At 53.1% G+C, this 13,589-nt stretch overlaps 1 protein-coding gene across 4 annotated transcripts in view; it reads left to right on the plus strand.

Annotated features, from left to right (window-relative positions):
- Nucleotides 1–13,578, plus strand: part of LOC105186607 (protein split ends) — a 76,531-nt gene extending 62,953 nt beyond the window's left edge. For 3 of the 4 annotated variants that reach the window (XM_025298515.1, XM_025298514.1, XM_025298523.1), the window contains exons 9-14: nucleotides 67–9,907; nucleotides 10,033–10,149; nucleotides 10,286–10,399; nucleotides 10,667–11,407; nucleotides 11,617–11,775; nucleotides 11,899–13,578. In XM_025298515.1, the coding sequence (XP_025154300.1) occupies nucleotides 67–9,907; nucleotides 10,033–10,149; nucleotides 10,286–10,399; nucleotides 10,667–11,407; nucleotides 11,617–11,775; nucleotides 11,899–12,027 (11,101 nt within the window). In that variant the 3' untranslated portion in view covers nucleotides 12,028–13,578. The remainder of the gene's footprint in view (nucleotides 1–66; nucleotides 9,908–10,032; nucleotides 10,150–10,285; nucleotides 10,400–10,666; nucleotides 11,408–11,616; nucleotides 11,776–11,898) is intronic. The other variant, XM_025298520.1, reaches the window with a different exon arrangement.
- Nucleotides 13,579–13,589: the final 11 nt, after the last annotated feature.

Raw genomic sequence — 13,589 nt, forward strand, 5'->3', positions numbered from 1 at the left:
TCGTTACACTTAAGTGCGGAAGTACAGAAAGGAGTACCGGCGCGGTAGTCGTTGACATTTAAGCAGCAATGTTTCCAGGCATCACGAGCATCATGATGGATCTCGACCAGGCACCCCTCTCGTTGACGAACGACCGGAGAACTTGGTACCCAGCGAACCGAGACGATTTAGAGAGAGGAGCCACGAGGGACCGCTGTCGCTGCCTTTGCCGAGGTTCGCGGCTCAAATGTTGAACAACAACAACAACAACACGAGCAGTAGCAATAACAACAACGGCAGTGGGTCTCGATCGAGCGGTGCCAGTCTCGCGAAAGTTGCTAGTCCACCGTGCACCAGCTTCACCACGGCGCCCGGCCCACGTACCGCTCCGCAACCACCGGCTTCGCCGCCTCCCAGACATCCCAGTTCGAGCCCGACCAGTTCCGACAGTGAGACGGCACCACAGTCACCTAGTCTGGAGGAGAGGATACGCTCTCTGGATGAAAAGTACGAGAAGTGGTCCGGTTCGAGAGCGTTGAGCGCCGTCGGTGGCGACGCTCTGGCGAAGCTCGACGCGAGCACCTCGGAGCGATTCAAGTTTCGGCATAAATTGCTCGACATGGCTTTGCACGAAGTGCAACCTTCCGACATCCTCAAGTCGGTCCTTGCGAAAAGGAGCGTGTTCGACGAGGACTCGAAACGACTGGAGAACTATAGTGAAAAGTACGAACCGCGGGAGTTCACCGGTATTATCGGCATCGGATCGGTCTCGATGATCGGTAGCACCGCTGGCCTCACCACTAGCAGTAGCTGTGCCAGCAAAGTTTGCCTACAGTATCCGTTTCCTAGTCATCCGCCGGTACAGCTAAGCAGTAGTGGCACGTCGATTACTAATATGGTCGGCGTCAACACGTTATCCACAAGCCTGACCCCGACGACGACGACCATGGTCACGTCGGTGATGAAGACCGACCCGCGGATAGCGCAGCATAACTGTATACACCCAACACCGGCGACGCCGATCACACCCGGTACATCTATCAAGACAGTTAGTCCCGAATTACCACCGGTTTCTCTACCAATCGGTCTTGGTAGCGGAACGGTAGCCGGTAGCGGTAACAATAGTCTTCTAAGCAGCAACGGTAGCGTAGGTAGTATTCACAGCCTCGGAGCCTCGACGCATCGGGGATTGAGCATTTCTGGAAGCACCGCTTCGCCTACGGCGTCAACGACGTCGACGTCGTCGACGGACGCCTTCTTCACGACTGCAGTTACGACAACGGCGGTACCTGTTACGACATCGAGTACGGTAACCTCGTCAGCGGCGACGACAACGACATCCGTGATAGGTACGACACCACCCACGACTACTACCAGTTCGATAGCTCCACCGTCTTCCATAACATCCTCATCTAACTCTTCCTCTTCATCGTCATTATCCACATCTTCCACAGATTTGCCTCGTTCTCGTTTGAGGAAGGAGAGCAGCGCTAGCAGTCGGGAGAGTAGAGACTCTCGCGACAGTAAGGATAATAGAGAGTCCAAGCACAGCAAAGGGAAGGATTGTCAGAGGAGATCGCGAAAAGAGGAAACTGACGTTGAGAGAAGTCGCAAGGAGAGAGACGAGAGAGAAAGCTCGAACGTCGTCGTTAATGATATCGGTGAGACGGATAATCATAGCAAGGACTTTAAAGATAACAAAGAATTGAGGTACGAACGAAAAGAACGGGAGGAGAAAGAAAGAAGGGACAAGGAGGATCGTGACCGGCAAGATAGGAGGGACAAGGAAGATCGCGATCGCCAGGAGCGAAAAGAACGGGAAGAACGTGAGAAGCGAGAGAAGGACGAAGAGAGGCGAGAAAGGGAGAGATTGGACAAAGAACGACAGGAGAAGGACAGGAGAGAACGGGAGGAAAGAGAACGCGAGAGGAAAGAGAAGGAAGAGAATGAACTCAAGGAGAAGGAGAGGCGCGAGAAAGAACGTGTCGATCGCGAGAGGAGAGAACGAGAGGAGAAAGAACGGCAGGAGCGAAGGGAACGCGAGGAGCGTGAGAGGAGAGAGCGCGAGAGGAAAGAACGTGAGGAGAGGGAAGAGCGCGAGAGGAAAGAATTGGAGAAAATCCGTTTGGAGCGCGAGAAGCAGGAGAAGGAGCGTCTCAGGAGGGAACGGGAGGAGCAGGAGAGAAGGGAGAAAGAAGAACGCGACAGGTTAGAGCGGGAGAGGAGGAGAGAAGAGAAGGAGCGTCTTGAGCGAGAGAGGAAGCGAGAACGGGAGGAGAAGGAGAGGCTTGAACGGGAGCGACGGAAGGAGAAGGAGAAGGAAGAACGGGAGAAAATGGAGAAGGAGAAACGGGAGAAGGAAGAGCGTGAGCGTCTCGAGAAGGAGAAACACGAAAGAGAAAAGCGCAAAGAGCGCGAGGATCAAGAAAGGCGGGACAAGGAGAAGGCCGAACGTGAAAAAAGGCGGGATCGCGAGGACAAGGACAAGGACAAAGATAAGGACAAGAGGGAGCGCGACGACAACAGGCGTCAACTCTCTCTGCAACAGCCCACCGAAAATCACGTGCATCCTTCCGTCACGTCTCAGTCTCAGGGTCAAATTACGCCTGCGCCGGTGTCCATTAAACGTAGATGTTCGTCACAGGACGGACCCGAGGAGGACACGAAGCGTATGAAGATCTCGGACCACCGACGCGACAGCAAGGATCGATCTCGGCAGAACAGCCGGAGGTCGGAGGATCGCAAACACCGCAACGACTCGCATCGTTCTAGTCGGGAGAGTAGGGAGAGCCGCGACAGCAAAGAGAGTAGCGGCGCGACGCTGCAGGACAGCAGAGACGGCGGCACAGGACACAACGAATCGGTCCGGGAGAGTAATTCGAGGGACAACGGTAAGGAGAAGCAGAAGGTGAAGAAGAACCGGAGTTCGGAAAAGGAGTCGAGGGAACGCAGCCCGAGAGTCTCGCATGAACCCGAGAAGGAGTTCCTGTCGAGGCTGGAGCTACCCAAAAGCGTCGACTCGAGCTCATCGAACGAGCAAGCGTCATTGAGCTCGAATCACGCGAGAGACTCGCAACATCATCCACAGCAGCAATCTACATTGAACCAACACAGTGACGTGGACGACGGCCCGCTGTCTACTCACGAGATACAAGTGGCGAGGCATCCGTCGGCTACGGACACGGACAGCGACGAGCCGAAGAAGCACTCCATCTTCGATATCGTTGACGACGAACCAGCCTACATCAGTATGTACGACAAGGTGAAGGCTCGTTCGACGAAGAACATGCAGAAGTTGGAAGAGGAGAAGCGTCAGGTACGTCTGAAGGACAAATTCTCGCAGCTGAAGCAGAGTCGCGCGAGACGGGAGGAGAAGAAACAGAGCACTTCGTGGGATGGTGACTCGGTGAGCAGCAAAGCTCTGACCGAAGACGAAGCCACTTCCGAATCGGACTCTACGAGAACCAAGTCTCTCTCCAGGAAAGGCTCGCGGTCGCGGATCCACTCGGACACCAGCGAAGAGGAGGAGCCGTTTAACAACAAGGTTCGCAAGGCGGTCGTGAAATCAGAGAGATTCCTAGAGAGTGACGTTGATCTCGGCTTTGCCGATACCGAAGAGAAGCAGAATCGGCTGGAGGTCTCGAGCGTCATCGTTAACAGCGTGCACGCCACCATTAAAGAAGAACCCCGTACCTCCGACGAGGATGAGAAAATCTCGATTGGATTCCGCAGGAATCATCCGATAATAGAGGTGATCAATCACGAGAGAGACTCGCGGAAGAAGTCGCACAAGAAGAAGCAGAAACGTCAGAAGAACAGCATCTCGCATGAGAACAGTCTGAAGACAGTCGAGCCGACAGACAATACAGAGCATAAAAGCAAAACCAATGTCATCGCGACTCCGACTGATTGCCGGCCGAATCACGGCGCGGAGCCTGCCGCGAACGCTACCTCCACCACGAGCATTGTCGTCGCGACGTCTTTGGAGAATTCCGAGGAGAGACTACGCGTGGACAAAAAGCAACGTAGCAAGAAGGACAAGAGACGGGATCGAAACGGAGAGGACAAGGCCAAGGCGAGACGGAAAAGGCTCAATCGGCAAGAAGCGAGGGACTCCCAACGTATGGAAGACATCTTCGGTCCACTCTCAGACGACGTTGACGATGGCCCATCTAACACGTTCTTCAACAGATTCGGTAATATGACGTCGGAGAACAGCGTTTACGCATCGGACAGCGACGGTGGCCGCAGCTCGCTCGACATGGACAGAATGAGACGGAAGACGGAGAAGAAGCAGCGGCGCCATCAGCCGGAGGACGAGAACAGCGTCGACCTGGCTGAGGCTGGCCGTGAGATCGAAGCGAAACTCTTGGGCATGCCAAGTTCTCCGAAAGCCGCTGCCGCGTGCAACGAGCCCAACGATCATGACGTTTTCCGATTCACCGATGACAATGACAGTATCGAGCCGTCCACACCTTCGACCGCGCCGGAGAAAGTGAAGGAGAAGAAGAAGAAGCGGAAGAGATCCAAGGAGGAGCGTAGTCGGAAGGATTACCATCACCATCACCATCACCACCACCATCACCAGCACGAGAAGAGCGGCGAGTTGCCTTATTTGGGCGCCGAGCCTAGTCCACCGCGAGCGAGCAGTCCGTTAATATCTAAGACAGTGTCGCCCACCTTGCCTACGCCTAGAGAAGCATTGCTAAGTCCAATACCCAAGGCGACCTCGAACGTATCGACTGCATCGTCGATCACTCCGCCGGTCGTGAGCAGTAGTATTCAAACTCCCAAGCTCGAGAAGAAGAAGGACAAACTTATACCCGGCTTCGGGATCGAAATCGACGAGACCATCCACGAGAACGCCGTGAAGAGCATCTCAGAGCCCGACGAGAGGGACAGTAGTCAGTCTCGCAGCGGCAGGGAGGAGCCGGAGGTGTCGGTGCCGACAATACCACCGACGCAGAACGAGGACAAGCCACGAGTGGCGATATCGCAAGAGGAAACGGAGGATGCGGTTGCCGCGTTGCTTGAGGAAACCTTCGGTGCTTCGACCGAGGACTTCTCTTACGAGGGCGAGGAAGAGGAAGCCGAGGCAGACGGGGTCACTGGACCTGCAGCCGAGGCACCTCAAGAGGACGTCGATGAAATGCAGCAGGCCGTCGAGAGTCTGAACGCCTCGACTGGAGAAGGCGACGCGGACCTGAAGCCGGACACGCCTCAGAGCGAGCACGACCTTCAGATCGACACGGACACCGACCAGGAGGACCCGAATTACGAAACGTTCGACCTCACGCAACCGCCCAAGACGCCAGATATACCGTCCTTCTACAAATCCCCTACGAAGACTTTGAATATGACGCCCGTCTTAACCGCTCCCGAGAAGCCAATCGAGATGCGGCTACCACCAGTTGCGGTTACAAAGCCGCAGAGTCCACCACCACCACCACCACCACCACCACCCCCACCACCACCACCACCACCACCACCACCGAGTTCAGTGATCGCTCATTCGTGGAGTCTGAATGAGCACAAGCCTCGCGAGCCTGTCAGGGCTGTCCAAGTGGAAACCACCGCCGACACGGGAGCGGACATGGCCGCCAGCCCAGAGAGACCACCAGTGTCTCAAGCTGGCGACCAAGAATCCCCGTTGCATCCACCGTCTCAGTACAAGCAACCTATGCTCGGACCGTGTAGTGTACCGATCACGAGCGAGGTGCCGAAGCTGTCCGCCACGAGTCCTCGACCATCGCCGATCACGACGGTGCAGCCTCTGTACCAAAGACTCCCTGTGTCGCCGCAGTCTCAGATGGTGCCGTCGATGCGACAGGCTTCACCCAAGACGCAGAACGTCGTGACGGTGTCATCCTCGTCGTCATCCTCCACCACCAATACGACGTCACCGTTACCAACGCAGTTAGGGCCGTCGAGGATACCACCTCTGGTGCCGTCGCAGCTGTCACAGCCGCGTGTCTCCCAGCCGCTCTCGCCGAACGGCCAATGGTCGCGAAACCCTACGTTGAGTCCCCACGTGCCTAACGTGAGCAAACCATCGCCACCGACCACGAGGATCGCGGTGTGCGTGCCCATATCCGCTCAGAGACTGGAAACGCCGTTGCAGCACATTTACTCGACCGCGGCGACGCAACAGCCGGTGATTCAGCACGCCTCGGGAATGCTTGCGCCCGCGTCTGGATACCCTCGCGGTGGCCTGCCGCCGTTGACCCTCAATATCCCGTCGCGGCCTTTCATGCCGGTGTCACCTTTGGCGCCTGGTATGCAGGTATGCAAGAATTCGCGGGACTCCACCCTGAGCGGCAAGTCCGTCATAGAGACGTTGCTGCCGGTCAACCCGAACGAGCCGCCGCAACGATTGGAAGAACCGAAACTGTCGCCCGCTGTTATACCGGAGTCTACCAACAAAGCATCCACGTCGCCCAAGGTCCCGTCACCGAACCAGCCACCCACATATATACCGGAGACGGCGAAAATCGAGATCAACGCCAGCACGTCCAGCCCAGTGTTCGGCAAACCGGCTTGCGTCACTGACAGTTATATGTTGTCGTCGAGAACTCAGAAGCAGATCCCCGTCTCTATTACAACGGACAGCAACCTACTGTCGCCGAGACAGAAGCAAGAATTGTCGAATCTTCAACTTCTAACTACGCATGTACCTCGCTCATCCACACCCAGTCCCGTAATCGTCGCTCATGGCCAGTCGCACTTGTGCCACAAGCCTGTGCACACTCTGGGCCCACCAACTGTCTCCTCTCCGAACCAACCGCTGATCAAGACCGTGGTACCCATCGTATCCCAGCAAGTGACGCAGAACACGCCGAATGCGCCGTTACCTAACGAGAAGTGTGTCATCTCGCAGACGTCTTTGCCTCTTTCTTGTTCAAGACAGTCGCCTGGCTCGCAGAGCCAGTTGGTCAAGTCTCACGTATCTCTCGTGTCCACTGTGTCACAGACGATCATAGCCAGGGTAGTGCCGTCGATATCTACCGTGTCGACGTCGCCGACCAACGAGCAAGCTACACCCGAGTGCATGGAGTCGCGCATCACGCAAGCTCAGCAACTGGAATTGGACGCTGAGGCGCAGATCGGTCAGACCGCTCAGCCGATGCAGCTCACACCACCCGTGCAACCGACGCAGCCCATCGACGATGAGCCCATCAAGCAAGAACCTGTCGATGTGAAAGAGGAGGACACGATGGAAGAGGCCAAGTACAACATAGAATTTGAAAAGCAGCCGTTGAATCAGCCGTGCATGGAGGACAACGTGAAGCCCCCCAAGCAGGAGAAGCAAGAGATAATCAAGACGGAAATGGCGCCTTGCGTTCCCAAGGTCGAAGTCGCCGACACGATCGTACCGAAGCTGGAGGCGCAGGTTCCCATAAAAACGGAGCCTGTCAGCGATATTAAAGAAGAGGACACCGCGAAGGAGAACGACGACGCGGAGCTGGACGGCGAAGAATCGGCGGAGGACCCGTTGAAGGAGCCGAGCACGGATCCCCTCGCGATCGACCCCAAGGAGGACGCGACCGACAGCAAGGAAGACAGCGACTACTGGTCCGCGAAGGAGGTAAACATCGAGAGCGTCATCAAGAAGGTGGACGCGCTGTGCGACGGCGAGGGGAACGACGCTGACGAGGGTGCGCAACCGACTGAGAATGCCAACAGCGACTCGCACGACACCAGCAAGAACGAGTCGGACTGGTTCGACGGAGAGGCGACGGAAAATGAGAGCAAGAAGGGCTTCGCGTCCACTGACGACCACGACGAGGGCGTGGAGACGTGCGAGAACGAGTCCACACGGAGTCGTCGCGGCAGGACGAAGAGCAGGCGCGGCTGCCGCGGCGGAGTCACTACCAGGCGAGGTGGCAGGAACGCTGCTGCTGCCGCCGCGGTCTCGCACAGACGCGGCGGCAGAAGCCCCAGAGGTAGCAAGCATCACGTCGAGAAGAACAAGTTGCCGGCCGATGTTTACGAGTTTCACGACGACAGCGAGGAGGACAACGCCGGTCGTCCGCGCTTGATTCTCACCATCAAGTCTCCCGGGCCGAACGTGACCGGGCCGAACGCGCAGCCGGCAACACCTGTGGCCGCAGTGAAGGAGGTACCACCGGAGGAGTTCGTCTCCCCGGCTGCCAACACGAGAAAGTCCAGAAGATTGGCGGAGAGAGACGGCAGTCGGAACACGGTCGACGATGTCATCGAGGATGTTGTCCGCGGTTCACCCGTAAACAAGGGCCTGGCCGGCGCTACCACCGGGAACGTTCACGCCACCAGACGAAGTACTCGTCACAACTCGCCGCGTAATGTACAGACGGCGCAGCGGCCGACGATACTGCTAATGGAACTCCGCAAATCATCCAGAGGCGGCCGCAAAGCGGCGAGACGGACGTCTGAGAACAACGATGACAGCGGGGAGGAGAAGACGAAGGAAGCACCCGCGACGACGACGACGGCGGCGGCGGTGACGGTGACGGCAGCAACGGCGACAACGGTGGCAACGACGACGACGACGACGACGACGACGACGACGACGACGATAGCGGCATCACCGCGTGAAGAGACTCCGGTGAAGGAAGAGGTCAAATTGGCCGAACCGGAAAGCGCGAAAACGGAAGAACCAGCTCCACCAGTCACTCCAACACCGCCGCAGAAGAGGGTCTCGCTGGAGCCGATGACGTTGATAGATCCGGTCACGGGTGACCTCATACCGATGAGGGAATCCGAAGAAGGTCAATATATACCAGTGTCCACTGGCCAGTCGCAGACCACCAACAGAACGCAGTGCGAGCCGCGGAACAGCGTGGCTACGATCAGCGCTAGCCCGAATAATGAGACACCACGAACGAAAGCACCCCCCACCGAGAGCAACATGTTGGTCCCGCCGGAGCCGAAAAAGGAAGTCATTCTGGAACACACACCTTGTCAACAGCCGCCGCCCACGCCGGCACCTATCCAACAGCAAATTCATCAGATACAGCAGCAGGTCCAACCGCAAACCAGCGTAATCACGAAACCACAGTCGCCAGCGGTACAGGTCACCTCGACTATCAGCGTCGCGCAATCCTCGACAGCGTGCACGACGATCACCACCGTGGTGACCGCACCGACTATTACAGCTGCACCAACGGTGCTCACCTGTTCTTCGCAGGCGAAACCTACGAGTTTCAAAGCGCACATGCTGAACGCCAGCAAGCTGGTGACTCAGCAGCAGCAGCAGCAACAACAGCAGCAGCAGCAGCAACAACAACAGCAGCAGCAGCAGCAACAACAGCAGCAGCAACAGCAGCAGCAGAAACAACAACAACAACAACAACAGCAGCAGCAGCAGCAGCAGCAGCAGCAGCAGCAGGTCGTTATCACAAAACCGGTGGCTCCGATCGTACCCAGCCAAACGATAGTTCAAAACATTGTCAAACCGCCTGCTCAAACGATACAGCAGGGTCTGAATCTGCAAATACCACCCAGCAGAGTAGTGTCGCCCAGCCTGAGCCCGCGCGCGAAACAGACAGCGCAATTGGCGGCCGCTAATGGAAAACAAGGTCAACCGATGTCCCCTGTGCTTAACAACACCGGAGCACCGCCTAATCCTAAGCAGCATTTGCTGCAAGCTGCGAAGCAGCAGACGTCGACGATCGTGAACATGCCGCAGAAGTTGCCGTTGCACTCGGTCAACGTGAACCTCGTCGCTCCGGCGCCGAGGATTCATCAACCGGTTTCGCAAGCAACCACTCTCAAGGGCATCAACGGACAGCCGCATCCGCTCAATCCAAAGACTCACTTATTGCAGGCTGTAGTTCCTACGATGGTCACCGGCACGGTAGCGAGTTCCGTGACGCAACCACACCTCGTGAACCCGCAGTCGATTTCAGGCGGCGTGAGCTGCGGTCGACCTTCGGGAACACCGAAAGCTGTACGTTTGACTTTTCTCACGACGTTTCTTTAGATGTTGTGCTTCGTGGATGTTCAACATCGATAGTTGGCAATGAGCCTCCACTGATATTTTTTTAATATTTTTTTTTTTTTTCTATTTATCAGACCGCTGGAACGATGGAACCGCAGAAGATGGAAGTACCAATGTCTGGTTGCATCATGGTACCGACTGCGAGTACGCAACCTCGTAGTGTGCCGATGCCGCCGTACGAAGCCCCACTGGTAAGCATTGTGTTTCATTTTTACTGTTATCCCCTTGCACACAGATATCGAGCGATCCTGTTGTCGAGGAATAAAACTTATCAGGTTGACGATATATCAAGATTGTTTGTTTGAGTCCTCATTTGTTTTTCATTAGCACGGCAGTGCGGGTGCTACTCCACCAGGAAGTCAGTATAGTCTTGTTCCCCCACATCGATCTCAGAGTCCTCCACTGCCTCCACCTGCTCATCATCATACCAATGCCTCTCAGGTACAGTAGTAATACCTTAATCCAACGTTCTTGTAATATGTGTGTATAATGTATTCACGATAAAGTACTCGTACATGTGTATGTCTCACAGAAAGGATCGCGAATTGCGAGCTTTTCGACATTAAACATATTTATGCTGGCGTGAAATACACAATTTTAAAGATATAACGATGTAACCTTGATGTAACCTGCGAGTAGTTAGGAAATTAACGCGTGAATCGTGTCTCGATGTAAATCACTTAAGAGACAACTTTGTTTCTTCCACAGGGTGATGTTGTTAACCACTACGGAGGGCTGGCCCGTGGTGGAGAATTGACACCTCATTACATGTTTCAGTATCAGTATCTGCGTGCGCAGGAAGCACTGGTAACGCCTCGCATAGCTTATCACATTCCAGGAACAAGATCTCCGCACTTACCTCTAGACCCCAAGCTTGAAGGCGGCATTGAGGACAATCACAGTCCTCCTTTGGAGCTGAGACGCGCGACGAGAACACCGCAAGAACGTACCACCGATAGTCCACAAGTTGCTCAAGTTTATATGTTACACGGAGGGATGAGATTACAACCTCCGCCGCAGTACAACGCAGGGAGTAACCCGTCGCTACCTGGTGCACCAGCTGGCGCCAGAACAACGTATTACGATCCACCGCCCGCGCACCTACGTTCTCAGTATCCCATGACCGCCAGCGAGGCACCGACCGACCGAGCGATCACTCCAGACAGATCTAGGAAACATCAGGTTGTCACACCACCGCACGCGTCTCAGGTGCCCCCGCAAGCGGACTCCTTTCAGATGCTGCTACAACGTTATCCGGTTATGTGGCAGGGTCTGTTAGCTCTTAAAAACGACCAAGCCGCGGTACAGATGCACTTTGTCTTCGGCAATCCTAATGTAGCCAGAGACAGTCTGCCGTGCAACAGCGACGGATCCACTCCACCGTTGAGGATAGCCCAGAGAATGAGATTGGAACAAACCCAAGTAGAGGGTGTAGCAAGAAAGATGCAGGTACGTATCGCAGTTTTTTTTGTTTGTATCGTACTATAGTATTGTGGCTTACCTAATGAAGAAATTATATACATTGTGCATTATAAATGGAGTTGAGAATCAAGCTAATTGTTACTGTGGTGTTACACTGTATTATACATCATATGGAAATCAACAATTACAAAGAGATTGAATTGTTGTTTAACACATTACCGTTCGATACCTTCCAGACTGACAATGAACATTGCATGCTGTTGGCGCTTCCTTGCGGCCGCGACGAAGTAGATGTGTTACAACAAAGCAAAAATCTTCAAACAGGCTTCATCATGTACCTTCAACAAAAGCAAGCTGCTGGAATTGTTAATATCGCTGCACCGGGCTCGCAACAGGTAAGGCAAAATGATTATATCGCACGCTGTAGATCTCTCGTTTGGTTATGTCGCGTTTATTTCCCTCGGTATAATTCGTTTTCGCAATTGAGGTATAACGATACGAATTTATTTGCCTTTTAGCCGGCGTATGTAGTTCACATTTTCCCGTCTTGCGATTTTGCGAATGAGAGTTTGGCAAGAATCGCACCCGATCTACTTCATCGTGTCGCAAAGATCGCTCATCTACTAATCGTCATTGCTACGGTCTGAGGACGATCAGTGACCACCTACTGGATTATACGATCTGTCATCCGTGTTCTTACACACTGTGGGACACTTCGCACATGGCATGAAGCCTTAGGAGTGTCCGTGTGACGCGCATGTAAAATTGTGCAAAAGAAAGGAAGAAAACAAACGAATATGGGAAGCAGAGGGAGAAAGAGAGAGAGAGAGAGAAAGAGAGAAGAGATGCGTTCGAAACAAAGGAGAGCTCCTTTATCCGGAGTCGTATCAGTGACAATCAAATGGAACCCAACGCTACGCCGATCTTAGATCGTAGGCCTAAAGCGAGGCACGAGGTTGTGCGATGGAGAGAGGCTAGCACGGTTAATACGTCGGTATCATCGCGCGTGCCTCCCTTCCGACGAATTCGAGCGCAAGCAAGCTCGTTTTTCCTTTTTTCCGAACGACTTGTAACTCGCGTCGATTACTGACAGCGTTTGTGGGATCGACCGACATCACTCTTGGTCTTTCTGACAAGCAGGTCAGGGGCACAACCCCACAGCCTTCAGACGAGACCTCCGATTCATCACTCGCGATCACAGTCCACGAAACTATTCACGTTCGTTCTTCTCGTAGAGGAAAAAAAAAAACATACAGTTAAATAACCGTTGCTCTAGATGGACAGTCAAATCCGTAAATAAAAAAATAGGACGAAGTAACGTAAGCCCTACATCATTACACACGAGCTATTTTAAGTAAGGCTTGAACGTTAATGATAAAACTGTATAAATTATAAGCAAGCCAGCGAGGGCATAACTACTGTGATTTTAATTATTTAACGATACATAACTGCGTTACGAGGCAGAAAACAAAAGTAAAACAATATAAGAATGATCGACTAATGCTCTGTGAGGTATGTGATGTGTTTTTTGTATGATACTGCTCTATATAAATAACTATGTATTATATTATTGTAACGAGATATAGTTGCTGCTACCCCTGTTTCTGCCGCCACCGTCGCTCGTGTCGAACTAGGATGTAAATCATAATTGCTAGACCTTTAACATAAATACGAGAAAAGTGGGCTGCACCGAGTAGGACTTGCCCCTAGTGTATCATAATTTTGCATAGCAGGCTGTAAAATATTATGAATTATTATTATTATTATTATTATTATTATTATTATATCGTTAGAGCGCATACATCGTACACCTTGCAAAAAGATTATAGAATATTCTAATTCTGAGCCTTCATTATTATGATTATTACAATCAGCATGAATATCACCAATATTTTATTACAGTTATGATTACTATTATTATAATTAATATTATTACGATTATTATTACGACTACTATTACCAATGCTATCGCTACTATTACTACTATACTATTACCACTATTCTACTACTACTACTACTACTACTACTACTACTACTATTACTACTACTATTACTACCACTACTCTACTACCACTATTACCGCTGCTATTAATTATTATTAACGTTATTACAGCAGGCTAGCTATATATAGGAGGGCGTACCAATTCGCATATTTAAGAACAAATGGGGCTTATTTGTCATACTGAAAAAAAAAAATAGTATGATCGAT

The sequence above is a fragment of the Harpegnathos saltator genome, unplaced genomic scaffold (assembly GCF_003227715.2).
Source record: "Harpegnathos saltator strain DR-91 unplaced genomic scaffold, Hsal_v8.6 scaffold101, whole genome shotgun sequence".
NCBI lineage: Eukaryota > Metazoa > Arthropoda > Insecta > Hymenoptera > Formicidae > Harpegnathos > Harpegnathos saltator.